Here is a 25,355-nt window from a genome sequence, read left to right as displayed (position 1 = left end):
AACATACACTTACCATATGATTCAGCAATTCTACTCTTAGGTGTTTATCCAAGAGAAATGAAAGCATGTGTCCACAAAAAGAATCGTACACAAGAGTTATTTCACTTTATTTAAAGTAACACAAACTGGAAACAACACAAATGTCCATCAGCAGGTAAATGTATAAATAAAATGTTTAACAATGGAGTACTACTTAGCACTAAAAAGGAATAAACTATTTGAATATGTACCAACATAGATGAGTCTCAAGATAAATGTGGTAAGTGAAAGAAATCAGACTGAATAAAATGTAGATATTGTATGATATTCAATATAAACCTCTAGAAAGAAAAACTTAACATATATTTATAGAAAGCAGGTTCATGGTTGCCCAGGGCCAGTGATAGGGTGAAATCGGCTGGGAAGGGGCTTAAGAGAATGACCTTTTGAAATAATGGAAATGTTCTAATCTTGACTTTAGCAGTGGTAACATGGATGTGTACTATTTGTCAAAAGTCATAGAATATACCCTTAACATGAGATATGTAAATTATCCCTCATTAAAATTGTGCTTGTATGTAGTAGTTGCTGTTTTTGAGGGGCAAGGTCTTGAAGTCAGTAAAGAGAAACATTATAAAGTTGTTGACAATTTCTCCATAGTATGAAGCCTGTTCCATATTGGGCACTGTGTCAGGCGTTCCTGTGACTCTTGGCTGTGATACAAAGCAACTTCCCCCTTAAAAACTGGCTAAGACCAAGAGCCAAGGTTCCCTCCTAGAAGTCCCAAGCTGGACCTAGAGGAAGGTGCTAACACAGTCTGTTTCGGCCACAGGTCTCTTTCAGAGGACCACAAAACTCACTGCCTTCCCTCTCTGAGATAATGGAGTGAGTGTGTTAGGTTGGCTCAGTGGCTCAGACTAAAGCATCAGGGACTCCTATGTTTAAAATTGATGTCACTGCTAATGTACTGCTTGAATGTATCTAAGCCCCTCTCTTTCTATTTCAATTTCCTCTGTGGTTGCGTGAAACCAACTATGACAGTCTATTATACATGGAAGGCTAGTGTTGGCAGATTTTAATTTGTAGAGTACAGAACATAATTTTGACTAATTGGTCCAGTAGGAACTAGAGTAGAATCTAAACAACTCTGGAGGTCTGTGGCAAAGAAACAGGGAAGGAGGGAGAGATTTAATCAACCTTCACCCAGGCAGGCTGTTGACAGATTTCTAGGCTGACTTAATTAATGTACTTATTTCTCAGGTAAGACGTCAAAACTATTTGGATCTAATTTCACTATACTTCATCCTGTTAATGATATTATTCTTTCAAAGTAACAAGCCTTAAATTCCTTTTAAGGACACACAAAAGAGTAAAACACACTATCTTTTTGTCCCGTCTGAAGTGGAGAAATGGAGTGGGTGCATAGAAGTTGTAACTCTGAGTCCACTTAAGTTTTGCTAGTGTGTAAGTCATTTTTCAGTACACAATGAAGTTAACAATTAATATCTTTGTGGTATCCAGAAACAATGTCAACCAAAATTGGAGCAATGAACTTGAGAACTGAATTCATTTGAGCTATAAATCATAAACCCATCAATCTCTAGAGCAGAAGCAAAAGTGAAGTCATTGAATATTATAATAGATTCCATATGTTGTTTTAAAGAAGGCTTAAAAATAACGACTTACGGGTTACCATATTTCTGTGGCAAAAATTTACATATGTGAATAAGAAGTGAAATAACTGACTGTCCAATTTTTGCTTCTGTTTTCTGCCGCTTCTTTTTAATAGTGTTCATTTATTTAGCTCTTGAAGGGCAGGGCAGAGGAAGTGTGATAGGCACTAGAGAATGTGGAGGAGCTGACAAAACAGAATATGAAGGGAGGTAGAAGAAACTGACTCTCAGCTTTGGTAGAAAAGGTAGCACAGATAAGGAAGCACAAATTTCAGATAACCCTCTTGGCCTTTCCCTGATACCTTATTGCGGAGAGTTCGTGTTTCTCCTTAAGCATTAAAGTTAGAAAGCCAAATAGTAAGATGGCCACAATTCTGTGAAAATTTTGAAAGGCCATGACAAAATGAAAATGAAAGCTTTGTTCTCAGTCAGACAGATCTGTTTTCAAATTTGGACCCTGCTCTGTGACCTTGGGCAATTCACTTAATTTCTCTGAGCTTCAGTTTCATCTGGATGGGGAATTAATACTTACCTCAAAGAGCACTTGGTGTAGTACACTTGTGTATTTCTCTCTTCTAACACCTATCCTATCATTCTGAAGTATAATCTGTCATTTTGAAATGTATCTCTTTCTTCTCATATGATTGTAGACTTCCCAGGAATTGAGATGAAGAACTCTCAGCTCAAGGGCCGATTAGTGGAGAACACAGATTTACTTATCTTTATTTTGCCCTGCCCCGTACACACTTGGCACAATAATTAGGCGATAGCTATGTAAAATGTAAAACGTTAGGGACTTCTTCCCTCCTGTGACAGCATGGTGCTTGGTGAGATTTAACCAAACTACACGGCATGCCCCTGCAAATTTGCCATCTTGTTATATGGCCCATTGACCCTCCAGCTAGAAAGTCAGGAATGCTAAATCTTATATTTGCATGATTGCTATTGCACTAAGGTGTCAGAACGCAAGACACAATCTTAGTTCAGTTTACACTTTGGTTTATTGGAAATAGCAAGGTCAATCTGTGGCAATGAAAAAAATGGAAAGTCCTGTAAAAGTTTAAGGAGGGAAGAATAAAAGGAAGAGAAAAGAAACTGTAATCCAGTTGGAATGAAATGGCAACACAGAATGAAATGATCCTCTTTCCCCCCAAGACAGATGTTGGCATGGATTTCATATGGACTCTGAAACTAAAGCCGACACCCAACTGAGTGCTCAAGCCCTACATTCCATCCACCCCTCATTTGTTAGTATCGAAATTGAGGCACTTCACAAACTTGGCTATTGAATACTGTATGTGTGTGGAAAAGGGCCAGATAAAATGGGCCAATTAGAACACAGCCACATCTGTCAAAACTCTAACCCTTAACCTTAGTGAAAATATAATCTAGGATCAAACACAGAAGCCCTGCAGATGTACACAAGTCATTTAATGCAGCCCTTGGAAAGACTGTGATGAACGGCTGGTGCTATTGTGAAGACCTGATGAGAAAGCCAGGCTTGGTTTTGCTAGGAATATTTGCAATTTTAAAGAAAAAAATAGGTTCTAATTGAGTAACTATTGAATGTATCCCAGTAATGTCCTTCCCATAGGCTGAGTTGAAAATACTCTGACTCTGTTGCTATGCGAAGCAGTTTCCAAACATGTTTTGAAAACTTGTTTGAAATTTGAGAGTAGAATTTGGTTTTCAAAGGCTTCATTTAGGCTTAAAACCTTTTGGTTCACTCTAAAATAATGCGAGGGTTTCATCTTTAATGGACTATCGAGGGTAAATTCAACAGCTGCTTCTCTTCTGATACATATTTATGAATGCAGGATACATTCTCTATGGTACAGTACACCCTCACAGAGCTCTGAGTAAGAGGAAAAAAATATGGAAACAATTTTTTTTAATGTTGGAGTATCCTTACAGGGTTTGCTAAAGGACAAATGGGTCTCTCATTAAAAATAGGGATTGTATCTTCTCTAGTATACATGGATCGTGACCAACACAACAGTTTTTACTGAATTTACTGATAAAAATGTCACTATATTATGTCAAGCTCAAGTCTTTGGGAGGGTTTTTTAGGATTCTGTAAGATATGGCTTTGACTTTGTATTTGCTTTTGGGCACCAGGTCATCAGGGAAAAGTCACAAGATCTATGCAAAAGGCAGTGTCAGGAAGCAGCATCTCTAGTGGTTTTCCCTTGGTTTCATTGTCCCTGTGTTCATGTGTTCATCTGGGTTATTGAGTCTTTGATCCCACATGTGAAAGGTTCACCATGTTGAGCCAGTAGTATAACTCCCTCTAACCAAGGCACATAGCTTCCGCCGTCTCCCCGCTGGATGAGTATTGGACCAATTCCTTTGTCCTTAGCACCACTTACAAGGATTTATTCACATTCCAGAGGATTTATTCCCATTCAGAGAAGAAACAGCATAGTTAGATGGGAATAAAATTGCTGCTCTGTATGTAAAGCTTCTTGCACCTAATCTAGCAACCTGGTGTTTTGGTCTTCAGCACTAACTAGATCATTATTATGTGACACTAATCAAAGAGTCTTCTGTAATGGGATAAGGTGTTATCTGATCAAATGAAGGAGGATGACATTTGGCAGTATACGGTATATGTGAAAATCATGGTGTCCTTGCTACTTAGAGACTGTGAGAGGGGATAAGGATTGGCTCAGAGCCAGCTCACTCTACATGCTCTCCCAGAAGTGTTTTCTTGAAAGAGTTTTTCCCCATTGGGACCTTCCATTTTCCTCTGGCTTAGTAAAGTGACTGTAATTAAATAGATTCAACTTCTGTTTATGGTGAAGTAAAAGATTGAGAACAGATTGCTCTTTAACCTGAAATGTGGAAGGGCTAGTCTATTTGGAAGCTAGTTAAAATGATTTTGTGTATTAACTGATAAACTCAACAGATTTTTTTTCCCCTGAATATAACATTTCTAGATCTTTGCATTCCTCCCATGAGAAGTCCACTTCTGAATCCTTTCGAGAGTTCAGATTCCTAGGAGCTCAGATTTTTGAACATCTGCATGATGTTATTTTGTATGTGGAACACTGACTGTTAAAGGATAGCAGTGGAGTGGAGTGGTGAGGGCACAGCTCTGGGTCAGGATAACCGGAGAGAAACCCTAGGGCTTATTCCATAATCTCTCTTGATTTGAGCTTCTGAGGATAAACTGAGGCTTGTGACATGCTAGCCCAGTACCTGGTGTAGTGAATATTGAATGAACTGTGGGGGAGGGGGTCGTGTTGTCAATGTTGCTGCTGTTATTGTTGAGACCTAAAGGATTGCTATGACCTAAATCAGCTTAATTTCCTTCAACTTGATAAAAATTAGCCTGTGGCTATTGAACTGGATGATGCTCTCCTAATGGTTTTTGCATTTTGCCTTTATTCACCCAGTTAAAGCTGGTGTTTACAGAATTGTGAAACATTTGAGCCTGGGACAGTCATGTGATTTACAGTTTTGTCTCGTTTCATGCTTTCCAGCAACATAATTACTGAACTTTTTATCATAATAAAAATATAGGCCATAAAAAAGGCAGTCCCCTGGAATTCCCTCTATCTCTCTTAGAACGCTAAAGGGTATTTTTTGTGATCTCAGTTCTGTTCTTTTTAGGTATCCTCTCCCTCCCCCACGTCTGTCTTTGCAGATTTGTGACCAGACGGCTGCACTGAATGGAGACCAGGAAGGGAGCCCAACTGTTTTCCTTGTGTTGGCTCTCTGTGCCGAGCAGGGATTGTTGAGCAAAGCAGGGATTGCTGAGCAGCTTTTCTCCAGGGAGGGTCACAGGGTAGTACAAACCCACTCTGGATTTTTCTTTTTTTTTATTATTAAAAACTTTTGCCAAATACTATCAGTAAGGAGGAGAAAGTATGCGGTGTGAAGACCAGTTGGACGAGTCTTTTAAAATATCAACTGGAATAAAGCAGGAATGCCTTGTACTTCTTTAATTTTCTACATTTAACAGGAGACAGTTGCTCCCAGAGTCACTTCAGTATTGTGCAGACAGTATTGTGCAACCTTGCTCAGCATTCAGGGAGACACTATATAATTAAAATTCCTTTGAAAATGGTTGCCCAATGATTGACATTTATTCCAAAATACTTATCATGTTGAATGCTGAATTCCTTCTTCCAGTAAATTTTCTTTAATAAAAAAGTAAAAATCTATTTTTTAAAAGGGTGATGGAGTTTTGTAAAACTTTGAAGCAGTGTAACAAACATGTGTCTAATCTTGCTCTTAAAGAGCTGGCAGGCTAGCAGGGGAGACCAGAGTAAGTTATGGAAAGCAAAGAAAGCAATACTCAGGATATAACTGAGTTGCCTTATATAGATAGACCTGAAATGCTGCTAAGATTCCAAAGAGGAAGAGATAATAGGAATCTGTTGCTCTCTTACCTCCTAGTACATTGACTTATACCTCTAGTTCAAACACAAGCAACGTTTAGTATTACTACGAAATAATCTGATGGGCTTCCTTTCTCAGGGCAGTAGGAATCTGTCTCTCTGCTGTGGCTTTCTGGAGTCCTTCCCTTCTGATGTCTGTCTGTGCCCCAGTTTCCATTTTCATATGGTAATCTTCGATTCTGGATAGCTGGTTCTCTCTGTGTTCTCAGAAGAAATAGACTAGTGAGATCACTATAATGCCCCCTCCACAATTAGGAGGTTGTATCTTGAGACCTTCTTGGATCCCGCAATTTGTAGATATCACAATAGCAATCATGGTTAGAGAAGTCTACCATCAAACCAGGAGTTAGATGCTAAGGATGAGTGAGCGTGTCCAAATACCAGCTTTAAAAAGCCTTGGCACACTTACAATTGACTACATGTCAGAGAGTTTTGGGTTATCTCTGAATAGTCAAAGCCCTGATATTGTACACATGAATGTAAAGGGGCTATTTTAACATCATGCTGTTTGTTTGACTTTTGAGTAATGAATGCATAATATGGGACTAAGTACAATATGTGAGTGAAACACCGAAATCACCTTTCACTGTTTTGTTTAGTGGTTTGGAGCCTTCAGTTCTTCTGGAAAAACAATTCAATGCACATTAGTTTCGCTTTCTACATTTGAGGGAGGTGAATGCTTTATTTTTATAACTGTAAGAGGGCTCAGCAGTCTTGTAGCCTATTCATATTGAAGATGAGGACACTGAGGCTAAGAAAGGTGAAATAGCTCACTTAATGGTTACACAGAGAATTAACTGTAGCTTCATGATTTTAACTCAGGTCTTGTGACTAGAATTTCAGTGCACTTTACATTATGCAGTTCTGAGTAAAACTAAAATGCAAAGACTGCTCTTGATAGCCTTCTAGGTGGAAGAGTTGAAGACAGTAGGAGATAAAGATAAACAAACCTATCTTATCTGGACAGAACCTCAGCTCATTAGGAAGAGGAATGAGGAAGAGAGAATGTAGGAGGAAAGAAATGCTAGAAAGACAAATAATCATGGCAAGGGACTGGAACAGGGTAAATGCCAGACATTTTCAAGATTAGAAGAAATCTGAGTTGAGTTTGAAAAACTGAAAGATTTCTTCAGGTGAAGCAAAAGGGAAGTAAGCAGAAATGTTATTATTATCACATATAATGGAGTCTGCAAAGGAAGAAGAAAAGCATGACCCTAATAGATAAAGATAAGAAGCACCAAATCATTTCAGTAAGTTTCTGAATTTTAAACACTTTATTTTCCTTCCAAACATATTTAAAGAGGAGGGAGAGGAGAAAAAAGATAATGATTTATGAGGGATGTCTCATATGCTATTTATTATAAGAAGGAAAGTAAAATTCAATCAATTACAAATTGATTTATCAAACAAAGTTCAGGATGGAGGTTAATAAAATAAATACAGACTTGAGTGGAGTTGTGTCCTAGCACTTTCTTTTAAAGCCATGTTTCAAAAAAAGGGCATCCATGGAAGTGATGGATAATTTTTATCTGATAGCAAGAACAGACACTAGTAATGGCAAATTATTGTGTTCTTAGATTGTCATTTTAATACTTAGTTTTCAAGATTAGCCTCTGAGAAGCCGCTCATTTAGTTTTGGTGCATAATGATCACTTAGGATATGAAGCCATCAGCTGCGCCCTTTGTTATGACCGTGGAAAATGTTATGACCTCCAGTCGATGATTATTTTGGAAGGAATAGAAGAAATAAGTTATGATTACATATTATAGATAGTATAAGCATAGTGTTAGTAAATATTTTAGAAAGAAGACTAGGCACAGTGACTCATGCCTGTAATCTTAGCACTTTGGGGAGATTGAGGCAGGAGGATCACTTGAGCCCGGGTGAGAACAGCCTGGGCAACATAGTGAGATTCTGTCTCTACAAAAAAAAAAAAAAAAAAATCTTTCCATGGCTTTCTCTGTCAAGCAAGCACATGTTTCTTCCATCCCACCACACTTGTCTTCCCTGTTTTAATTTTATTTCTGTGCTTCATAAGGTAGAGGCAGTGTACAATCACAATCCTTTTACAATTACAAAAAAATTCCCAAGCAATTTTCTTTTTTAATTTTTGAGAAAAATTTTGCTTTTATGTTCTCTGATCAGATTTACCTTTCTATACATACAGGTTCCTTTTTTCACCCCTCTCCCAACTTAAGGCTGATTTTACTGTCTAGTGGTTTAAACAAAATTCTGTTTTGGGCAGCAGGTGTTTTAAATTAAAAATTATTCAAAATTGATTTCCAAAAGAGTCCATAAGGCTTATGATATTTTAGACCAATTCTTAACTAGAATAGAAAGTTTTGCTTTTTAGGTTTCCAGTGATTTCATATTATCTGATGATTCTGTTGAAGGGCCCATATTAATGGTATTGCCTGGAGGTTGTCTTGTAACCCTTGACTATGTGTTTTAAGAAAGAAGGCAGGCCGGGTGCGGTGGCTCACGCCTGTAATTCCAGCACTTTGGGAGGCCGAGGCGGGCAGATCACCTCAGGTCAGGAGTTCCAGACCAGCCTGGCCAACGTGGCAAAATCCTATCTCTGCTAAAAAATACAAAAATTAGCTGGAGGTGGTGGCAGATGCCTGTAATCCCAGCTACTTGGGAGGCTGAGGCATGAGAATCACTTGAACCCTGGAGGCAGAGGTTGCAGTGGGCTGAGATCATACCACTGCATTCCAGCCTGGGTGACAGAGGAAGACTCCGTCTCAAAAAAAAAAAAAGAAAGAAAGAAGTCAGTAGTTCAACTGTAATATGCACCATATATCAGAGGTAGTGGAAAGTCTACATATGCCTCCTATTTTAATTTTAACAAATAAATGATGACTCTGTAACATAGACTTCTAGCTCCTAAAATGAGCTAGAAGGGAATAGGTAGGAAACCTATAATGCATGAATTGTTTAAAGACAGTATGGAGGCTGGGTGAGGTGGCTCATGCCTGTAATCCCAGCACTGTGGGAGGCTGAGGCAGGTGGATAATTTGAGGCCGAGAGTTCGAGACCAGCCTAGCCAGCATGGTAAAATCTCATCTCTATTAAAAATACAAAAATCAGCTGGGCGTGGTGGCAGGCGTCTGTAATCCCAGTTACTCGGGAAGCTGAGGCAGGAGAATCGCATGAACCCGGGAGTCAGAGGTTGCAGTGAGCCGAGATTGCACCACTGCACTCCAGCCTGGGTGATAGCACAAGACCCTGTCTCAAAGAAAAAAAAGAAAAGAATAAAGAAAGTATGGAATAAAATGTTAGATTTGAAGAGGAAAAGACAGGTTGGCAGCAGGACTGGCTATATTATTTGTGGGGCTCAGTGCAAAATGAAAATAGAAGGCCCCTTGTTCAAAAATTAAGAATTTTAAGGTAGCAACAGCAAAGCATTAAACAAAGCATGAAGCTCTTCTGAGCATGGGGCTCTGTGTGACTTCGTAGGTCACACACTCATAGAGCTCACCCTGGTCAGAAGTTGAGATGTCAGTAAAAAGGAAAAGGAATGATCCATTCCCTGTGATGTTTTCTTACCTCTATGCTGTCCTTACCTATGTACTCATCAGATGTGACCATATCTCAAGGGGGCACCATTGTGCCAGTGAGCTGAGACACAGACACTCTGGCTCTAGTCTATGGAGGAAGGGGCATGAGAAGGAGGTTGCATTCTGCCAGTGATGGGAGAGTAGGATGGAGCTGAAGGCTTTCTGAACTGATCTAGGAGAGACAGCATGAACTTGGGAACTCTGCAACTTTCTAGCAGTGTAGTAAAGTTATTTAACCTCTCTGAATCTCATTTTTTCATTGTTGTAAAATGGTGATATCTACCTCTCAGGTTTATTGTGTGGATTACAGATAATGTGGAAAACGCCTAGCACAGTGGCTGGTATGCAGTGGAAGCTCAAGATATATTCTACATATGGTCATTTTAATAAGTGCAGAGATACACTGAGGATAAATGAAAAAGACTTCCAGTCTCAGATAGGGTGGAGGATCTCAGAATGCTTGAAGAGCCTTGTAAGAACTGGCTGCCTCTCTTGAGTCCCTCCTTAGCTCCTGAGTGCTTTGGAATGGTTTAAAACTCACAATAACATCTTCTTCCCAAACAGGGTGAGGAGCAATCTGTGGGAAGTCAGTGCACAGTCGAGTTCAGTCTTCAACACTGAAAATTTGCCAACTTTCGCCCACACTGCGGAGATGAGAAAGCAGCTGTGGGCAGACAGTAGAGTAAGCTGTGGGGTCTCTGGAACACGTTACACTTACAGATGTTCCATTGTTCCCATGGGATTTCATACTTTGTCTATTTTATCCAGTTTTGTTTCCATAATATACGAAGGAGACAGCCAAAACCATTTTATGTAGTTTTCCTACTTTGTTTTGATTTATTTGTTGTTGTTTACAGTATTTCTCCAATAACAACAATGGAATTTCCTTTCCTACTAATCTGACCTGTTTCCATTTTGCCTGTTTATTTTAATTTCCTTTTTTTGGACTGAAATCTCTACATGATTCTGCTTTGTTTATTTCCTTGTATGTGTGTGTCAGCATCATTTATTAGTGTGTCCACTCAGAGGAACTTTGTTCATTAATTATGTAGGTTTTGTTTCCTGGTTCCTAGTGGGAGGGTATTAAGTGTTCTGTGTTTCTAAGTACTTCACGATGGTTTTGGTTATCAGTTTCTTCATCATTGCTCTCTGCAAGCAGATGGGCTTACTCTCCATGGCTTAGATGGAGCATGGGAAGCCCCAGAGCAGAGAAGTAACTCCTCTGCAGATGATGATTTTCTTAAATCCACTGACCTGTCACTCCTGTCACTCATATAGGTTTCAATTTCCACTTACTTTTATTTGGGTAGTGGGTTATGTCAGCCTAACACCTGGGTTTTGCAGACATAATTCCTTGAAGACATTTCCATGAAAACCAGCCTGTTGTTAACTAATGAGCAATTCTATCTTGCATTATATGCTGCTTGGGAGTGTGCGATGAATGTTAGACTTATCCCTTTTTTATGAAAAACTTATAGCCCACTAAGTCAATAAAAAAGTTAAAAGGAAGAGGTAACCTAACTTTTACATCTTTTACTTGAATATATAAGATCTGCTGCCTCCTTTTCAATGGATTGTCATGATTTACTAAATGTTGAATTAATGATTCATAAAACATTTATTTAGTACTTACTCTGTGTATGATACTATCTCTAGTCTCAAGATGCTTATAAGACTAGAAGGGGGAAATAGAATTGAAAGCAAATAAATATAATAAGGTGTTACAGGTGACATGATAGAAGTTTGTCTGGAGTACATAGCGTAACAAAGGAGGGAAGCCTGTATTCTCTTGGGGTGGGGATTGGAGAGAAGGTGTCACAAACAAAGGCTATAGGCACTAGATGTATCTGGGGTCCATAGATACTTTCAAATGGCTGAAACAGTAGCTGAGGAGGTAGCAGTGCATGCATGAGGTGGGAGAAGGGAGGTAGAGGAAGCCAGACGTAAAGATCCTTGGATGCTGCATGAAGGAATTTGGGTTTCATTCTTTAGGAAAAGTTTTTAGGTAGATGGAACATCAGTAACAGTTTTGCTTTTTAGAATTACACCAAGAATAGACTCAAAGGGACTTGAATGGAGGCAAGGAGACTCTTATGATAGTATGGGACTGAGCCAGGCAAGATATGATGAGATTCTGAACAAGCCAGTGGCCAATGGAAAGATGTCAAAGAGGTAGACCTTGTAAGATTGGCATCAATTTTTAAATAATATCTTACAGTAACTGTTAGTGAAACCAAGGCCCAAGAAAGTGCACAGCCAGTGAATATCAAAGGAATCTTCCTCTGCTTTCATTGCAGTTTAGAAACACAATTATTGTGGCATTTCAGACGCTATGTTGTAATACATCATATTGTTAATACTTGTTTACAACCTTTCTGCCCTGAGGCTCTAAGCTTCTTAAGGTTAAGAGGCAAACTACTGAAATATTTGTGTATGCCTAGCATGGAGCCTCATATACACAAGTACATAATAGATGTTTGAAGAGTAAAATTCTTGACATCATAGCCAGTGCTTCTTCCACATGGAGCACTTGGCATGGAAATACGAAAACATCACTCAGGTTTGCCTGACAGCCACCCATTTCCATCTCTCCCCCTGAGAGCGCCAAATCCAAGTGATAAGCAGGTATAACAGGCAGATGATGGCTTGCGCTTTGCTTTAAGATTTGTACGTTTGCCGTTATCAGAATGCGTGCTTACCTCCCAAAGCCTGCATTAAGATACCAATAATGAATATTTAGAATATAAAAGTGGCCATAAAAGTTGATTCCTGTAATTTGCTTCCATGTCTCTCTTAATGTTACTCATTGTTTTAATCTGGATCACACTTTATTCTTCCACACAGATCCGTAATGCCTCCTGCCTGCCTCTTTCAAGATGGAGGTGAAACCCGTGGGAGAACCTACTCAGGAGGTGTCTAAATTCAAACTTTCCACCAAGGTAGAAAGCACGGGACCCTGGCTGGTGGAAGATCATGCTCGAATATGGGAAGTTTTAAAGACAGAGGAGGTAAGATGACTCTAAATGACACAGTTGGTGAAATACTGGATTTGTTCATACCTGAGACTATAATTCTTTGTGTAGCCAGCACCACAGGTCAGCTTGGCAAATCTTTATTCAGGTGCTGTAGGCGTAGCCATGACTAGAGAACAAGTAAGTCATTGCACATTAATGACTACACAGTGATTCAGGCCAAGGAGGCTACACTGAAAGCCAGCACTTAAAAAATGGTGATCTAAGGCTCATACGCATATAATCTGCACTTTAGCTTCAGATATCAGCAGTGTAGCCGTGGGTATCCTGTTAGCTACATTCTTTCTCAAGGCTGCCCTTCCGTGACTTCCCTCTCTCAAGTCTATTGTTGTTGAAGTTTCTTTTGACTTATATAAAATGCTGATATTTGTGTGTATATTTGTGGTGTGTGTGTGAGAGAGAGAGAAAGATAGAGGGACAGGGAGAAAGAGAGAGAGAGATGCTCTTATTCTTTCAATGGAAATTATAAATTAAAGCTTTTATTTTTATTATGCATTAGCGGTAAAATCATACATAATGGCAAGATATTGAAAACCATTTCCATATAGGCATGAAGAGGTATAAAAGGAAGATTGGAAAAGAGAATGGAATTATTAACCAGATCATGGAAAGGCCTAACTTCCCTGAGCTTGGGTTGTGCACATCTTATCAGCTCAGCAAATAAAATGAAAGCTAGAGGTTTGTATGTTTTTGTTTTTTAGAGACAGGATCTTGCTTTTCTGTCCAGGCTGGAGTGCAGTGGCACAGTCACAGCTTACTGCTGCCTGGAACTCCTGGGCTCAAGCGATCCTCCTGTCTCAGGCTCCCAAATAACTAGGACTACAGGCCACACACCACCACATCTGGATAATATTTAATTTTTTTGTAGAGATGAGACTCTCACTATATTGCCCAGGCTGGTCTTGAAGCCCTACCCTCAAGCAATCCTCCTGCCTCTGCCTTCCAAAGCACTGGGATTACAGGTGTGAGTGACTGTGCCCAGCCCCAAAAGCTAGAGGTTTTAATACATGGGAAAGAGCATCTCAGAGAGAGGTACCAAAGCAAGAACTTCAAAACAACTGAGGTAGTATAGAAATGTAATAGGGAAAACAGACAACACTTTGTCAATGGTATTTTGGCTACCGGAAAGACCAGCAGCTATTTTCTGAGAGGCTTACCTGGGTGATATTCATGATCTTGGATAGTTGTCTAGGGTCTGGTCCTTAGCTTATATGCTTGGAAATTTTATTTTCTCATGTATCCAACAGAAATTTCTGGGGAAAACTCACATGAATTAAGTTTATACAACTAATATGTAAAAAGAAAATGGCAATTCCTTAATTGATAAAGACAAATAGAAGAGTTTTATCTTCTGAAATACTCAAGTTAAAATGTTTAGTACACATTCTCCTTGTAGGCAAACCGAATTGGAAATCAAATAATGCTAAGAAAGTTGATTCCTAAGGATGGAATCATAACAAGTGGAAATATATAAATTCTTTGTTTGACAGCATGAGGCTAAGTATATTGGTATGGCTCTTTGGTTCCAAGCAAAAGAAATTGACTAAATTAAGGAGAATGAGAAATTGCTGGAGGTTGTTGAGAAGCTTACAGAATTGGTAAGAAGTTTGGAGAACTAGGCTTGGAAATAAGACAGGAACCAAGTCAGTAGAAACTGCTCAGGGTGCCAACCCTGGCACAAATTCCAAACTGGTCCCCTCCCCTCCATGTTCTCATATTCTGCTCAGGATGCAAAGCTGTGGGAGAGAGGAGCTCACTGCCAAGTTTAGTTCCATGCCTTTCTTTTGATTATTCTGTAAAGAGAAAGAGGAATCTTCCATGGGAAATTATTATACCAACTCCTTGCTACACTTGTGTTTGAAGTTCAGATTCCTAATATTGACACATTATGACAATTCCAATCCAAGAAAGTAACCTAACAACTAGTCTTGAACATGTAAAATCCAGCAGAAGCAAATACAAACCTTCTCTCTAGGGATATACTTGCACAACAGACTTTTTTTTATTTTATTTTTTTAAAGAAATAAACTCCACAGGTGGTAGATGAAGTCTTTCTGTATCTCACCTAACAGGTCCAAGATAAGATGAGATGAGTGTTGTGCCGAGGGCACAAAACTTAAGGTTTATGCCCTATACTTGCGCAAAATTGAGTACATCCTTAAATTTTGCACCCTAGGCTTGATGCTAGTCTCACTCCAGTCCTGGCCCTGTCATAAATCTGAATTTGGTGTTTATCATTTTTATGCATATTTCAGTATTTATACTACATGCATGTGGATCTATATATTCAATATACAGTATTGATTTATACCTTGTAAATTTTATGTAAGCCTTGTACTGTACATCTATTTCTACAGCTTATTTATTTGTTTCTATTTTTATGCTGACATATGTAGTTTCACTTTGTTCGTCTTTAACTGTTGTTTACATTTTTTGATTAATATAGTCAATTTATCCATTCTCTTGTTGATTAACTTTTAGTTTTCTTTCAATACAGTTGGCAGTATAATATACTTTTCCTCGTGAACATATGCTAGAGTTTTTTCTAGTATAGACACCTGGAAGTGGCATGCTGAGTTGTAAAGTATGAATACCTTTAGCTTTGCTAGATATTACTAGATCAGCTCTGAAATGAGGCCATGAGTTTGTGTCTCTGTTAGCAGCATATGAAAGTTCATCCGTTCTATATCCTCACCTGTTATTGATATTGACAGACCTTTAAATATTGGCCAATCTGATTGTTTTGAAATGGGACCTTGTATAACACAAATTTCCCTGAATTCTTGTGGTGTTGAGCATCTGTTCACATGGATATTGACCATTTAGTTTTCTGTGAATTATCTGTTCTTATCCTTTGCTTGTTTCTTTTCATTGGGTCATTTGTCTTTCTTTGTTGATTTCTGGAAACTAATGTATTGTTTACTATACAATCTTTTTATAGATTTTATGCACTAAAACAATATTTTCCAACTCCTAAATTTTTGTTTCAAATTTTAATTTGGTAAAATTTATCAGTCTTCTTTTCTCCTTATGGTTAGTGTTTTTCTGCTTTAAGAAATTCTTTCTGACCTCATGACGATAAAGATATTCTCCTATATTTTTTCCTAAAAGTTCTAAATGCTTGTTTTTATTTCCTTAGTATTTATTTCACAGTCTGAAGTAGGGATATGATGTTTTTTTCCATATGGATAGTTAATTATCTAGTATCATTTTTGAATGTCAATTACTTCTTCAGTTTATAATGCTATTTTTCATGTATTATGTTACTATAGATATCCTCTCTGTGGATATGATATTCCTTTAACTATTCTAACTCTAAAAAAGGCCCCGAGTATCCAATAGGGAATGTTTCTCTGCTGAACTATTGATCTTCAAGATTATCTTGGCTGTTTTTGGAACTTAGATTTTCCATATGGATTTAGGATGAGCTTGTTCAGTTCTGCAAATATGAAGAAAAATTAAGCAGAAGCTTGTTGGGAATTTGATTAGGATTTCAGTACATTGATTGACTGATTTGGGGAGTATCAACATTTTTATATTCAATGACTATCTTGTCTTCTTTTTGACTTTAAAGGTTATGCTTTGATATTTCATCCTTAATGTTTCACCAACATTTTATCCCACATTGTTTTGCTGTAGGATTTTGATAACTAAGGCTAAAGAAGTTCCTTCAATTCATTTTTTTTGCTAAGTGCTGATTTTTTAACATTATAATATTTGATACTTACAAAATAATACACATGCAAGTTATGGAGTATAATATTAGAACAAATACTTGTAAGTCTACAACCAACTTAAGAAACACTTTGTTTAGTCTATATGTGAACTGCTTCACATACTATCTCTTTGATTTCCTTCCCTGCAAAGGTACCCATCTTCCTGAAATTTGTGTTTAATCATCCTTTTGCTTTTTAAAAAGTCTTTACTGCATACATGTATCCTCAAACAATACTGTTGAGTTATACACACACACACATATGCACACACATATATGCACCTACATATATATGTATATATAAACACATATATATTTTTATATATGGTGTCTTTGGTGATTCACTTCTTTTACTCAACATAATGTTTATAAGATTTTTAAGATTCAGCCACAAAAATATATACAGTAGTACTTCGTTAATTTTCACTATTGTACAATATACCACTGTGTGGTTATATCATGATTAATTATTCATAGTGGATGAACATTTAAGTTATTTATAGTTTTTTGCCATTATGAACAATGCTGATATGAACATACTATACATGTATTTTTTTTTTTTTTTAGTTTTCTTATATGTTCTTTTTTTATATACTTTAAGTTCTGAGATACATGTACAAAACATGCAGGTTTGTTATATATGTATATATGTCCCATGGTGGTTAGCTGCACCCATCAACCTGTCATCTACATTAGGTATTTCTCCTAATGCTATCCCTCCCCTTGCCCCCCATCCCTCCCTGTGTCCATGTGTTCTCATTGTTCAACTCTGACTTATGAGTGAGAACATGCAGTGTTTGGTTTTCTGTTCCTGTGTTAGTTTGCTGAGAATGATGGTTTCTGGCTTCCTCCATGTCCCTGCAAAGGACATAAACTCATCCTTTTTTTTTTTTATGGCTGCATTGTATTCCATGGTGTATATGTGCCACATTTTCTTTATCCATTCTATCATTGATGGGCATTTGGATTGGTTCCAAGTCTTTGCTATTGTGAATAATGCTGCAATAAAAATATATGTGCATGTGTCTTTATAGTATAATGATTTATGATCCTTTGGGTATATACCCAGTAATGGGATTGCTGAGTCAAATGGTATTTCTGGTTCTAGATCCTTGAGGAATCACCACACTGTCTTCCACAATGATTGAACTAATTTACACTCCCACCAATGGTGTAAAAGTGTTCCTATTTCTCCACATCCTCTCCACATCTGTTGTTTCCTGACTTTTCAATGATGGCCATTCTAACTGGTGTGAGATGGTATCTCATTGTGGTTTTGATTTGTATTTCTCCAATGACCAGTGATGGTGAGCTTTTTTTTTCATGTATGTTGGCTGCATAAATGTCTTCTTTTGAAAAGTGTCTGTTCATATCCTTTGCTCAATTTTTGATGGGGTTGTTTGTTTTTTCCTTGTAAATTTGTTTAGATTCCTTGTAGATTCTGGATATTAAACCTTTGTCAGATGGATAGATTGCAAAAATTTTCTCCTATTCTGTAGGTTGCCTGTTCACTCTGATGATAGCTTCTTTTGCTGTGCAGAAGCTCTATGTTTATTGATTTGCAAATGTTGAACCAGCCTTGCATTCCAGGGATGAAGCCGACCTGATTGTGATGGATAAGCTTTTTGAGGTGCTGCTGGATTCGGTTTGCCGGTATTTTATTGAGGATTTTCGCATCGATGTTCACCAGGGATATTGGCCTGAAGTTTTCTTTTTTTGTTGTGTCTTTGCCAGGTTTTGGTATCACGATGATGCTGGCCTCATAAAATGAGTTAGGGAGGAGTCCCTCTTTTTCTATCATTTGGAATAGTTTCAGAAGGAATGGTACCAGCTCCTCTTTGTAACTGTGGTAGAATTAGGTTGTGAATCCATCTGGATCTGGGCTTTTTTTTCATTGGTAGGTTATTAATTATTGCCTCAATTTCAGAACTTGTTATTGGTCTATTCAGGGATTTGACTTCTTCCTGGTTTAGTCTTGGGAGGGTGTATGTGTCCAGGATTTTCTTACAGATTTTCTAGTTTATTTGTGTAGAGGTTTTTATAATATTCTCTGATGGTAGTTTGTATTTCTGTGGGATCAGTGGTTTCATTTTTTATTGTGTCTGTTTGATTCTTCTCTCTTTTCTTCTTTATTAGCCTGGCTAGTGGTCTATCTATTTTGCTAATCTTTTCAAAAAACCAGCTCCTGGATTCATTGATTTTTTGTATCTCTGTCTCCTTCAGTTCTGCTCTGATCTTAGTTGTTTCTTGTCTTCTACTAGCTTTTGAATTTGTTTGCTGCTGCTTCTCTAGTTCTTTTATTTGTGATGTTAGCGTGTTGATTTTAGATCTTTCCTGCTTTCTCCTGTAGGCATTTAGTGCTATAAATTTCCCTGTAAACACTGCTTTAAATGTGTCCTAGAGATTCTGATACATTGTGTCTTTGTTCTCATTGGTTTCAAAGAACTTATTCATTTCTGCCTTTACTTCATGATTTACCCAGTAGTCATTTAGAAGCAAGTTGTTCAGGTTCCATGTAGTTGTGCAGTTTTTAGTGAGTTTCTTAATCTTGAGTTCTAATTTGATTGCACTGTGGTCTAAGAGGCCGTTTGATATGATTTCAATTCTTTTACCTTTGCTGAGGAATGTTTTACTTCCAATTATGTGGTCAATTTTAGAATAAATGCTGTGTGGTACTGAGAAGAATGTATATTTTGTTGATTTGGGGTACAGAGTTCTGCAGATGTTTATTAGGTCCGCTTGGTCCAGAGCTGAGTTTGAGTCCTGAATATCCTTGTTAATTTTCTGTCTCATTGACCTAATATTGACAGTGGGGTGTTAAAGTCTCCCACTATTAATTGTGTGGAAGTCTAAGTCTCTTTGTAGATCTCTAAGAACTTGCCTTATGAATCTGGGTGCTCCTGTATTGGGTGCATATGTATTTAGGATAGCCAGCTCTTCTTGTTGCATTGATCCCATTACCGTTATGTAATGCTCGTCTTTGTCTTTTTTGATCTTTGTTGGTTTAACGTCTGTTTTACAGCGACTAGGGTTGCAACCCCTTTGTGTGTCTTTGCATGTGAGATGGGTCTCCTGAACATAGCACACCTATAGGTCTTGACTCTTTATCCAATTTTCCAATCTGTGTCTTTTAATTGCCCATTTACATTTAGCCCATTTACATTTAAGGTTAATATTGTTATGTGTCAGTTTGATCCTGTCATCATGATGCTAGCTGTTAATTTTGCTCATTAGTTTATGCAGTTTCTTCATAGTGTTGTTGGTCTTTATTTTTGGTATGGTTTTGCAGTGGCTGGTACAGGTTTTTCCTTTCCATATTTAGTGCTTTCTTCAGGAGCTCTTGTAAGGGTGGCCTGGTGGTGACAAAATTCCTCAGCATTTGCTTGTCTGTGAAGGATTTTATTTCTCCTTTACTGATGAGCTTTGTTTGGCTGGATATGAAATTCTGGGTTGAAAATTCTTTTCCTTAAGAATGTTTAATGTTGGTCCCCACTCTCTTCTGGCTTCTAGCATTTCTACAGAGAGATCTGCTGTTAGTCTGATGGGCTTCCCTTTGTAGGTAACCTGACTTTTCTCTCTGACTGCCCTTAAATTTTTTCCTTCATTTCAACCTTGGTGAATCTGATGATTATGTGTCTTGGGGTTGCTTCTCTCGAGGATTTTCTTTGTGGTGTTCTCTGTATTTCCTGAATTTGAATGTTGGCCTGTCTTGCTAGGTTGGGGAAATTCTCCTGGATAATATCCTGAAGTGCGTTTTCCAACTTGGATCCATTCTCTCCATCATTTTCAGGTACGCTAATCAAATGTAGGTTTGGTCTTTTCACATAGTCACATATTCTTTGGAGGCTTTATTCATTCCTTTTCATTCTTTTTTCTCTAATCTTGTCTTCACACTTTATTTCATTAAGTTGATATTCAATCTCTGATATCCTTTCTTCTGCTTTACTGATTTGGCTATTGATACTTGTGTATGCTTCAAGAAGTTCTCATGCTGTGTTTTTCAGCTCCATCAGGTCATTTATGTTCTTCTCTAAACTGGTTATTCTGGTTAGCGGTTCCTGTAACCTTTTATGAAGGTTCTTAGCTTCCTTATATTGGGTTAGAACATGCCCCTTTAGCTGGAGGAATTTGTTATTACCCACCTTCTGAAGTCTACTTCTGTCAATTCGTTAAACTCATTCTCCATCCAGTTTTGTTCCCTTGCTGGTGAGGAGTTGTGATCTTTTGGAGGAGAAGAGGCCTTCTGGTTTTTGGAATTTCGGCATGTTTGCGCTGGTTTTTCCTCATCTTCGTGGATTTATCTACCTTTGATCTTTGATGCTGATGACCTTTGGATGGGGTTTTTGTGTGGGCATCCTATTTGTTGATGTTGATTTTATTGCTTTTTGTTTGTTAATTTTCCTTCTAACAGTCAGGCCCCTCTTCTGCAGGTCTTCTGGAGTTTGCTGGAGGTCCACTCCAGACCCTGTTTGCCTGGGTATCACCAATGGAGGCTGCAGATTAGCAAAGGTTGCTGCTGCCTGCTCCTTGCTCTGGAAGCTTCGTCCCAGAGGGGCACCCACCAGATGCCAGCTGGAGCTCTCCTGTATGAGGTGTCTGTCATCCCCTGCTGGGAGGTGTCTCCCAGTCAGGAGGAATGGGGGTCAGGGACCCACTTGAGGAGGCAATCTGTCCCTTAGCAGAGCTGGAGCATTGTGCTGGTATATCTGCTGCTCTTTTCGGAGCCGGCGGGCAGGAATGTTTAAGTCTGCTGAAGCTGCACCCACAGCTTCCCCTTCCCCAAGGTGCTGTGTCCCAGGCAGAAAGGAGTTTTTTCTATACACTTCTGACTGGGGTTGGGGCCTTTATTTCAGAGATACCCTGACCAGAGAGGAGGAATCTAGAGAGGCAGTCTGGCTACAGCAGCTTTGCTGAGCTGTGGTGGTTTCCACCCAGTACAAACTTCCCGATGGCTTTGTTTACACTATGAGGGGAGAAGTGCCTACTCAAGCCTCAGTAATAGTGGATGACCCTCCTGCTACAAGCTTGAGGGTCCCAGGTTGACTTCAGACTGCTGTGCTGGCAGTGAGAATTTCAAGCCAGTGAATCTTAGCTTGCTGGGCTCTGTGGGGGTTGGACCGGCTGAGCGAGACCACTTGGCTCTCTGGCTTCAGCTTGCTTTCAAGGGGAGTGAATGATTCTGTCTCTCTGGGGTTCCAGGCACCACTGGGGTATGAAAAAAAACTCCTGCAGCTAGCTCGGTGTCTGCCCAAATGGCTGCCCAGTTTTGTGCTTGAAATCCAGGACCCTGGTGGCGTAGGCACCTGAGGGAATCTCCTGGTCTGCAGGTTGTAAAAACTGTGGGAAAAGCATAGTATCTGGGCCAGAGAGCAACGTCCCTCATGGCACAGTCCATCACAGCTTTCCTTGGCTAGGGGAGGGAGTTCCCCAACACCTTGCACTTCATGGGTGAACCAACGCCCCACCCTGCTTCTGCTTGCCCTCCGTGGGCTGTACCCACTGTCTAACCAGGTCCCAGTGAGATGAACTGGGTACCTCAGTTGGAAACGCAGAACTCACCCGCCTTCTGCATTGTTCTTGTTGGGAGCTGCAGACCGGAGCTGTTCTTATTTGGCCATTTTGCCAGATCCCCACTTACTTTACATATCTTATTTTTGCCCATATGTGAGAGTTTTTCCAGGTTAATACCTATTAGGTGAATTTTGAGTAGATATGTGCAAGTTCTCTTGTTCAAGTTATTGCCAAGTTGTTTTCCAAAGTGGTGGTACCAATTTATGCTCTCACCTGCAGTGCATAAGAGTTTCCCCTATTCCCTATCCTTGTCAATTCTTGGAATTATCAGATTTCTTAATTTTTTTTTTTTTTTTTTTTGAGATGGAGTCTTACTCTGTCACCAGGCTGGAGTACAGTGGCACAATCTAGGCTCACTGCAACCTCCACCTCCTGGGTTCAAGTGATTCTCCTGCCTCAGCTTCCCGAGTAGCTGGGACTACAGGTGCACACCACCACACCCAACTAGTTTTGTAATTTTAGTAGAGATGGGTTTCACCGTGTTGGCCAGGATGGTCTCGATCTCTTGACCTCGTGATCTGCCCACCTTGGCCCCCCAAAGTGTTGGGATTACAGGCGTGAGACACTGTGCCCAGCCTAGATTTCTTAATTTTTTAAATCTAGATGATGTAAAATAGAATCTCGTTCTTTGCTCATCAATTCTTTATGCATCTCAGCTCGAGATCACTTTTCTTTTTCCTTAATACTTATTATTCTGAGGGTCTAACAGTAGCGCATCTCTTTCTCCCTTTCTCTCTCTCTCTCTCCTTTCCTCTCTTTGGCCTTAAGATGCCTTTATTTTGTGTGCTTCTCAGAATAATAGTTTAGATGAGTATTGAATTATAGGTCTCTGAGTACACTGGAAATTTTCCATTGTCCTCTGCCTTCCATTGCACTGAAGGGGAGCTAGCATTAAGTTTAATTTGTATTCTTTTGAATGTAACATCTTTTCTCTCTAACTGTTTAGATCATCTCTACATTTTTTGCGGTCCTGAAGTTTCAGTCTTCTGTTTTTCCATGTGGGTTTCCTTTTATTTAACACTTTGGGGTACAAAGCCTTCTCAAATAGTTGAATTGGTGTCTTTCATCAGTCTGGAAATATCTCCAATTTTTTTCTTTTCAAATTTTACCTTATTCTCCTTTTGTAACTCTAACAAGATTTATGTTTGCTTTTCTCACTCTCTGCTTATGTCCCTTAACCTCTCTTTTAGAGTTACTATCTTTTTCCTCTCTGTGTTGCATTCTGATTAATCTTAGGTCTGCCTTCCAATTCCATAATTCTCTCTTCAGCTTTAATCTGTCCTTTAACTCAACCATTGATTTTTAAATTTCACTTACTGTATTTTTTACTTCTAGAAGTTTTGTTTTGTTCTTTAAAAATCTTCTAGTCATTTTTTCAATCTCTTGCTTCCTATTTATATTTTTATGTTTTTAAGACATATTTGTCAAGAACTGTGAAGGCTATGAGATTTTAATTTTTTAAAATCCACAGTTTTGTGGATGTTGAAAGAAGACATGAGACTCTTGGCTAAGGGCAAAAGACTTTATTACTCACAGCAAGAGCAACAGCCAGAGTGTCAACATGTTTGTTTTGGTTTTCTATGTTCCAATTCCTAGAAATGGGCCTAGATAGATACTTGCACAGGAAGGGAACAATGACCTTGGGAAACTTGCCATTTTATAGTGGATAATAAACAAGCTGGCATTTTAAGAGGGAAGTATTAGCTCATCTCTCAAGTTTTCTTGCTACAAGCCCAATCCTGACAAATAATCTGGGTAATGATCAGCCAGGGCCTTGAACTTTTGGCATATATAGCAAGACATGTAGGAACAAGAGAGACCCATGGAGTACTGTTTCCTAACAATATTATATATAGTGATTTTGTATTCTGAGTGTGGTAATTCTAAAAACTGTGGGTCTCAGGGTACTATCTGTTGTTTCTTTTGGCTCTTGAACATGGTGTTTTGTTTCTTTGTGAGTTTTGTGATTTTTGACTGTGGGTTCATTTTTTATTTCTTGGAAAGAAGGAAATTTTCTCCAGAGAGAATTTGCATTTGCTTCTGGGAGCACTACCAACGGAAAACTACTTTAAAGTAAATTCTTAGCTTGATGTTTTTCAGACCACTTAATGTGACTACAGGCTAGAAATTTACAGATGAGCATGCTTGTGGTAGTAAATTCTACGGAGAAAATGACTCCCCCTCTCTACCCCTCCTCAGCATCACATATAAAGATAGTCAACTTTCCTTGTACTGTCACAGAAGACACAGTATTACTAGCTCACCTTGATGCTGAAGGAATCACATTTTAGGATCTCAGTTTTATGCAGTGGGAATTTCCTGTTAGATTCTCTCCCATAAGCCAACCCTGGGCTTTGTATATTGTTCCCTACATGCTTTAAGGTAACAAGTCCTGTGTTGGTTAGAGTAACATTAATGCTGTAACAAATACAGTATAAAATTTAAGTAGCTTAACATAATAAAAGTTTATTTTTCAATCATATAATAGTCCAATTTAGGTGTTTCTGGTGGGAGTACCCCTTTTCTTCATGTGATAATTTAGGGACCAAGGCTACTTTCTTCTTGAAGCTCCACCATCCTCTGGGACCTGGGAATCTTTTGTATTCACCTGGCAATTCACTAAAAAAGAGGTTGAAGAAGACACACCCAATTCTTAACTCTCTTTGACCAGACATGCATTGTATCAGTTTACCTTCTATGACTGAGAATTAGTCCTATTGTTCCATACAGTTATGAGGGATGTGTGATGGGGAGATGTAATCTCTGGCTGAGCTGCTACTTACCAGTGATGACTCAATACTATGGAAAGTTAAATACAAATTGAATTTTGGTGGGCAGTTAAGTGTCACAGAAAACAAAGTTTAAATTTACCTGGTTTGGCCAATGATGTCTGAATGGAAGCTGATTTCAGTGCCTATCTGTGGGTTCTGCTTTCATTTATGTTTTGGCTTTTAAGAGTTCTTAATTTTTTGCCAGCCTGTCATGTATTAAAAAAGATATTTTAGTTTTATCAAGTATTTTTTTTTTTTTTTTTTTTATTTGTAGTAGGAGAGTCAATTAGGGTATTTAGTCCACCGTACTGCTGGAACTGAGTCCTACACATTCCTGTGAGTTATTTAGAAATGTGATCTTAAACGTTAAAAGTTCACAAGCTTCACTTATGACTCCCAAAGCACTGGTACTACTAGACACAGGTTGAAATAAATACCTTATGATTGACTAATGAATTATATTTTTAAACTTATTTTTTGAAAATTACTTCACTTGGTCAGAAAGTAGCATCTAGCTAATGTTGAATTTCTATTTTTTTGGCCATATTTAGTTAATTTTTTGGCCATATTTAGTTAAGTGCCTGCTTGCACGTGAATATTCATAACTGACATCTTGTAATCATTTAAAAGTTTTTATGTGGTCACAA

The 25,355-nt window shown here is 38.5% G+C and overlaps 2 protein-coding genes across 3 annotated transcripts in view; one reads left to right on the top strand and one right to left on the bottom strand.

Moving 5' to 3' along the window:
- The window catches only part of ARPC5 (actin related protein 2/3 complex subunit 5), a 1,051,210-nt gene that overhangs the window by 99,037 nt on the left and 926,818 nt on the right, over nt 1–25,355 (bottom strand). The window lies entirely within an intron of this gene.
- RGL1 (ral guanine nucleotide dissociation stimulator like 1) overlaps nt 1–25,355 on the top strand; it is a 291,149-nt gene that overhangs the window by 89,266 nt on the left and 176,528 nt on the right. For both annotated transcript variants that reach the window (XM_050765896.1, XM_050765898.1), the window contains exon 2: nt 12,464–12,627. In XM_050765896.1, coding sequence (XP_050621853.1) covers nt 12,496–12,627 — 132 coding nt within the window. In that variant the 5' untranslated portion in view covers nt 12,464–12,495. The remainder of the gene's footprint in view (nt 1–12,463; nt 12,628–25,355) is intronic.

The sequence above is a fragment of the Macaca thibetana genome, chromosome 1 (genome assembly GCF_024542745.1).
Source record: "Macaca thibetana thibetana isolate TM-01 chromosome 1, ASM2454274v1, whole genome shotgun sequence".
Taxonomy (NCBI): domain Eukaryota; kingdom Metazoa; phylum Chordata; class Mammalia; order Primates; family Cercopithecidae; genus Macaca; species Macaca thibetana.
The sequence above is the reverse complement of the archived record's forward strand: the minus strand, read 5'-3'. Positions and strand labels throughout refer to the sequence as shown.